The following is a 7199-nucleotide window of genomic DNA, read 5'->3' as shown; positions in this document are numbered from 1 at the left end:
GTCGTGTCGCAACGTTGTTTGTAATAAAATTTGAAATGGACCACAAAGAATATTTGCCATATTCTTTTTTTTCACGATCTTTCAAATTCTTAATCAGTATCGCATCGCTTTGATCGATTGTGTCTCTGATAAAACAGTTGCATCGGAGAATCGTTCGTAATCGTCGATTTTAAAATAAACAGCGATAATTATCAATATAATAATAGTTCATTGTATCTACGATAGATCATACGAATGACACATGATCTCAAAGTGATGATATTGCTCCGAAGAAAGGTATTCATGAAAAGGGGAGGGAGAGAAATACGACGCACGTTCCGACCGTTTAATATTTCAGAATAGAAAAAATTATTGTATTTCGTGAGATCTTCTTGGCAAAGAAATTTGGTAATAAAAATCAACATACGATGTAATTTTTATGCGAAGTTGCGCGGACATTTTTGGGCGTGGTCTAGTATTCGGGATGTTTCGAAAATCGCCGAACGATAAACACGCGTTGATTTCGGGATTGTGGCCAACAGGTAGCACAGTTTCCCCACCCGAGCACAATTTCTCCTTCTAAGGGCTCCTATCTGGGGCCTTAAGGGTATAGCTCCATATACATAAAGCTCCGCTCTTCAACCCCAAGATTAGATGAATACGGAGTTTCGCGCGGTCAACACGATCGACCGGACGTAAATCGGTATAATACTCTTCCTGTGCTCTTTAAATCGCGATCACGGTTTAAGGATAGGATAATAGGACAATCTTCAAGAAAGTCATCGATGGTGTTGTATTATCAATTCGTTGGAGTAACCTTGGAGTAAGGTTGAATTATTAGGTAAGCAGAAAGAGATACGTATTTATGAAATGCGATAAAATTCCATCGGATATTAGATAATATTTTTGTGCTTTCAAGGTTCCTTTAATCCTTCATTCATGTTGAACGGATGAGAGTTTCTTTTTGGCTCGTGGATTAACAAATGCTTCTATTTCATTTATTGATTAATTAATCATATATCATCGAATACGAATTGTAATATATGAAAAAAACTTTTTTGCAACTAAGAATTTTCACTCTCGAGTCGCTTTTTCATAGTTCAATATGGTTGTAGTTGCAGGAATCTTAAGTTTAAATAATTTTCCGCTATTTTATCTCAGGTCGTATTATGTCGTTGAATTTATTTGTAAAAAAGGATATATATATATATACAAAATTTTATTGAAGTATTGAAAATAATCTTGTACTGTTCGCGTTTATAACTTTCTCGATAATTCACTTTATATATATATATATATATTTTAGATTATTATAACTGAAATTTGTTAAGCCGCTGTCACGAGGCGATTGAATTAATTTATGGTTTAATTATATTATCGCGATATTTGGAAAATTCAGCGCATTACAGTTTTAAGTCTAATCAATGGCTCTGTAACTTAAAAATTATGTTATTTATATAAATTTATTTAACACACTTATTTTTAATTTTAATATTTATATAATGTGATATATATGTTTCATCATTTACTTATTACTACTTAGACATTGTTCGTCGACACACACACAGTCGTAATACATAAAATATTTAGATATAATGCATTCTTTTCAAAAATGCTTAATGAGTGAAAGCATTCGTGTTTAAGATGTAAGGAACGTGCATTATCATGACTTAATGATTATCTATGACATTTAATTAATTTACATAATGAGCATTCTCATCCATAAAATCTTATCAAGAGACTTTCAATTACTGATCAGTCGTTTAATAAAGCGTCAGAGATAATTTTCAAAAGGCAATACAAGAGTACTCATTATTATCATCGTTAATAATGCATATAACTGTATATATGAATTTTTCAAATAATCATAAATTTCGAATGCTCAGATGCTCAGACCGCATGAATAATTATATATGTATAAACTATATATAATTATATAATTATATATGTATAAAATTATGAACGTGAATCTCACGTTGCGTATTGAAATTTTCTCGTGGTTAGCAAAATTATTTGACTCGCTTATGGTAATTATTGTTAGAAATTAGATACGAATAGTTAATGATAAAACTGTTTTATATTAATTATTACGCATATGTTACACATGTTAATTTTATATTAAATATATACTTCGTATACATATAAAAAGAGAAAACGTATTAAATTAAATGAATTTTGATATCAATAAATATTAATATTTATATTTAACAAATATTTAAAAAATATTAAAAGCATACAATGTTAATTAAATAAAATATTTATTATTTTTCTCTTAAAAAAATAAAAATTTTATAAAATATTGTTGGATCTGATAAAAGTTGACATTATGAGTGTGTATGCGATACGGTATGATCAGAATTTAAAATATCTTCGAATTAATTAAAAGTTACAATAAACAGTATAAAAATTTTTTTTTGTAAGGATCTTTTTGCACGCACTTTTAACTTTTTATAATTTTCTCATTTGCAACGTAAGATATTAATAATTAATCATTAAATTTAATATAATTTTATATAATTAAATATTAATTAATATAAATTTTATTTAATTGCAGATAATCACCGATAACAATACAGAACATTACAAACTATGGAACAAAGGAACTCGAACGATCATCAAACTTGGAATTTATCTTGTTGCTCGAAGCAGGACTCAGTGTCAGAGGGAGAACCTGAATTTCTAAATTATCCGGTTCTAGACTTATCATGCAAAAATCCCGTAACACCTACAACAATCAAAGGCACAAATACGACGGCCTGTTTGTCTCAGAGCTTGCCTGCACATACGGACAAGCAACATCAACACTCAAGTCTATCGGATACGAAGAAACAGAGTCCTTTTACGAGCACTATCATGTTGTCATCATCCTCTGAGTTAGATTTTCCGAGAGAAACGACCGAGAAGTGTGAACCGTTCTTTTACAACGGTGGCAACGCAATTAAGAACAGTATACCGCTGTTTGCACCACCTTCGGGCGTAACAATGGAAGTTCCATTTCTGCGTCCGTTAGTACCTTTGCACCTAAACAGCGGGGCCATAAATAATTCAGTAGCGACGTCAACGACTGCATCAACGTCTCCACCTTATGCAGAGAGAGAAACATCATCATTACAGACAAACGATAAAACTACCGAAACGACGGCGCTAAGTTTCTTAAATGAGTCGTCGACCCAAGCCGAAATGTCAACACCATCGTTGACTGCGGTAAAGAAGACACCAAGACCTTTCAAAGTATACTCGAAGAATCCTTTTCCCATTTTAAAAAGACAGATCAATCCTGTGTTCCAATATTTGAGCCGCGATTATTTGGAATATCGGGAAAAGATGCTTGACTATAAAAAAATGCAAGAGAACGCACCGAATCCGAAAATGCGTCGAACATCCAAGAGTCCAGCATTGCCTACTAGCACTGCTGACGAAAAGGACCCTGCTTATTACGAAAAAAGGAAGAAAAACAACGAAGCAGCAAAACGTTCTAGAGATCTTCGAAGGAAAAAGGAGGACGAGCTTGCTATTTGGGCAACTTTTCTTGAAGAAGAAAACGTAAAGTTGAAAAGTGAATTGGCAGGATTATACTGTCTGTTGCGACAAATGGGCATGGATATAAGTCAACTTAGGGCACTTATAAACGTCAACTTATAAATGTTAATGAGTTGTTTAAATATGTGTGATAATAACAATGATCTGAAATGACCAAATATGATATCAGTATATATGTAGAGCATATATATAGTGTTAGTGCATATAATATATATATATATATATATATATATACTACATATAATTTATGACTACATAAATTATATATTATATACTATACATTGTGAAATATGTAGCAAATACATGCACATAATATCCATATATTATAATATGTATATTATATGCATTTAAATATAAATATAAATATATATATATATATATATATATATATATATATAGTGTAATGTTAATATATATAAGATTATTGTTATGTATAAAAATATATTTATATGATATATAGACTCTCTTATAATGTATACTTTTTTGGTCAATAAATAAGACAACATTTATTTATCTCGATAAAAGTCAGACATTTCTAGAAAAATATTACACAAGTATTTCAAAATGATTTGTCAATGAAATTAAACTTAAACAAATATTGTACATAAAATGTCAGTCAGGCAGCGAATCTGCAAGTTCTGTTATAACTTCTGACTCAAGAACATTCTTTTCTCTATTTTGATTACCTGTAAGTACCTTCGAAAACGATCTTTGTACTTGTGTAGGAACAAAAACTAATGGTGTTGTTATTTTAGTTTTGACATTTGTTGTTGAAATTGTTTCTAAAGTAGCATTATTTCCACAAACTACACTGGTAGCACTTTTTGAGAACATTTTGCTTTTCTGATTTTTCAAGAATACTTTATTCGCTTTTTTTTTACTTTTATCGTCAACATCATCAATTTCCATTCTTTTTGTTTCGTCTTCCTTGGTAAAATGTTGTACATTGTCAAATCGATATCTTTTTGGAAATTTATGTATTTTTATGCAATGTTCCCTCCTTTCCATTGGATCATTAAATTTTATGTTACATTCAGAATCATAACATTGATACTAAAAAAGAATATTTGCATTAAAAATACATTTATACAACAAAACTGTTACGTTTATTTAAAATTGAAAGATAAATATAAATACCATAGCTTGCTTCTCGGATAAAATCTTAAAGAAGGCATCATGCGTCTCTTGAATATGAATCTCCAACAGTCGTGGACTTGGTCTAGAAGCTTTACATTCTGTACAAGTATATCGATGAGAACTATTGTAATGTATCTCATAATCAAACAATGTTCGGAAAGTAGCCTTGCATCCTGGGACATAACATGGGAACTCTCTGATCCTAAAATAAAATATTAATTTAATTTTTTTTTATTCTGAATCACGCACATATATAATATAAATATGCAAACATATGCAATCACTACTTCTATTAAAAAAAATTGCATTTAAATAATTTTGAGATATTTTCTGAGAATCTTTATTACTTTATAATAGTTCTTTGAAAAGAGAAAAGTTTCATATGCAATGTTTTCTAAAGTATTTGTAGGAAAAAAAAATTCTTCTCTCATGTCAATATATTTTCAAAGAAGCATCATCCACACTCACACTTCGTGACATAACTCCTCCTCGTCATCAATTGTGATGCCTTTCCTTTGAAATACTTTGCAGACTTTATAGGAATCATCGAAGAAGGGATCGTTCACAGGTCGAATACCAACTCCCAACTGTTGAAGGACTTCTTCCATAATTAATAAATTACGACACACTAGATAAATGTATAAATCACACGTCACTTCTTCAAGAATTCAGTATAATTTTATCTATCTTTTTACGTATCAAATTAATAAATTAACATATAAATTATCCGGCAATACAATATTATCTATACAACATGATTGTAATTAATATGTTTTCATCCAAAATAGTTTAAAAATTAAAATATTATTAAATTTGATAAAAAAAACCCAAGTACGACCTTTCCAATATTTTTCACCAAACGCTAATAAACTTTATCAGAGATAAGCCTAATAGGGGTTACGTTGTCGTTTTTCAAAAAAATGTTTTTTCTAGATGCAGTAGCGCCAACTAGATCCATTTTAGAACCGGCGAAACTACATGGCTAGATTCATTTTTCGATGCCACGGTAAAACGGCCGGTTGGCGCGTGTCCGTGCTAAATCCATAATTGTGGATCAAAAATGCAGAGAAATATTATAAATTAATATTATAAATTTATTAATGTTTCATTAGTTGCGCGTGATGTTTTGTCATTTTAATATATACTAAGGCCAGCGATAATAAGTTATTGTTGAAATATTTTTATGTATACATATATATACACACATATGAAATAAAAAATAATTTTTTTCGATAAATTTTTTTCTAACTTTTAAATATAACGTGTAAAAGATATTTATAATAAATTGCTTTCACTTTTTTCTTATTCTTAAACAAAATTATCAAGCATTTTAAGCAATATCAAATTATGCTTTTAATTCATACAGCTTTTTATAAGTAATTATTAATTAATTATTAATTATATTTAAATAATTTTTTAATTTATAAATTCGATTATAGATCCCTAGTGCGCACTGACGCACATTAAAAGCTATTATATATAAATTTATATAAACATAAGTAATTAAAACGATAAGATAATTAATACTGTACAAGTCTTTCAAAAAAATAAACATAACAACAGATACACTTCCCTTAACACTATTTTCGCTCGAAGAACAAGATTCTTCGCCCTCATTTTTCCATCAAACGCTTCGGAGTAAAAATAGTGTCTAACGGAATGCATTATTGAAATATATAAAAATTTTTTTATAAAATTTTTATATTGCTTATATTTTTAAACATAATCTTACTTGATTAATAAGATTTTTGCAAATAGTCAAAATGACATAAAAAACGCGACATTATTCGGATAAATTTCAATTAGATATAAATTTAAAAATTAGATAAAATATTTTTTTCTTATCTATTTTAATAAAAATTATCCAAATTATATCATGTTTTTCATGTAATTTTAATTAAAAATCTTATTAACTATTAAAATTATTTTCAAAAGATCACTTTCTAAAATAAAACATAAAATGTTTTAGTTTTTATTACGGAAGATTTTTGAATATTAATAAGATTTTTGAATATTATAAATAAATTATTATAGATAAATAAGGGTCTTCGAGATGTCATCGAAAGCGAGTCTCTTACAATTAGACACGAGGGGCTTATTCCTTTATTATATAGTATTTCACAAATGTATATGTGTCATATTACCATAAAAAATAAAATTTTTGTATTTTGCATTTTACCCGTTTGAAAATAATTTTTATGGATTAATAATTTTTTGCGATTAAAATGATATATTTACATAATATAAATCGTATAATTTTTAATTATATGTAATCAAAATTTTTATTATTAGTTTAGTTAAAAATTATCCGATTTATGTTGTGTTTGATGTCATTTTAATCGCAAAAATCTCATTAATCCATTAAAATTATTCTCAAACCGGTAAAATACAATTAAGAATCTCTCTTAAAATAAGAATCAAAGTGACAAAAATTTAAATTATAAATTATTGTTTTGTTGCAATTCTTACGAATAATAATTATTTTTCTATCGATACTTAAAGTAAAGATATTTTTTTCCATATTTTATCGTTTAACTTTTCGA

The 7199-nt window shown here is 28.3% G+C and overlaps 2 protein-coding genes across 2 annotated transcripts; one reads left to right on the top strand and one right to left on the bottom strand.

Moving 5' to 3' along the window:
- The first annotated feature begins 646 nt into the window (after positions 1-646).
- On the top strand, positions 647-3668 carry Gt (transcription factor giant). The gene is made up of 2 exons (XM_070300184.1): positions 647-820; positions 2534-3668. The coding sequence occupies exon 2, from the start codon at positions 2569-2571 to the stop codon at positions 3619-3621; it is 1053 nt and encodes a 350-aa protein (XP_070156285.1). The 5' UTR covers positions 647-820; positions 2534-2568; the 3' UTR covers positions 3622-3668.
- A 321-nt stretch (positions 3669-3989) lies between these two features.
- Positions 3990-5504, bottom strand: L(2)k10201 (lethal (2) k10201). The gene is made up of 4 exons (XM_070300264.1): positions 5495-5504; positions 5125-5284; positions 4657-4858; positions 3990-4572 (listed from the first exon to the last, which is right to left on the bottom strand). Exons 2-4 carry the CDS (start codon positions 5262-5264, stop codon positions 4132-4134), a joined length of 783 nt encoding a protein of 260 aa, XP_070156365.1. The 5' UTR covers positions 5265-5284; positions 5495-5504; the 3' UTR covers positions 3990-4131.
- Between the last annotated feature and the right edge of the window lie 1695 nt (positions 5505-7199).

The sequence above is a fragment of the Polyergus mexicanus genome, unplaced genomic scaffold (assembly GCF_030449975.1).
Source record: "Polyergus mexicanus isolate NDT 795.1 unplaced genomic scaffold, iyPolMexi1.0 SCAF_8, whole genome shotgun sequence".
Taxonomy (NCBI): domain Eukaryota; kingdom Metazoa; phylum Arthropoda; class Insecta; order Hymenoptera; family Formicidae; genus Polyergus; species Polyergus mexicanus.
Note: the sequence above shows the minus strand (reverse complement) of the source record. Positions and strands in the feature narration are given on the sequence as shown.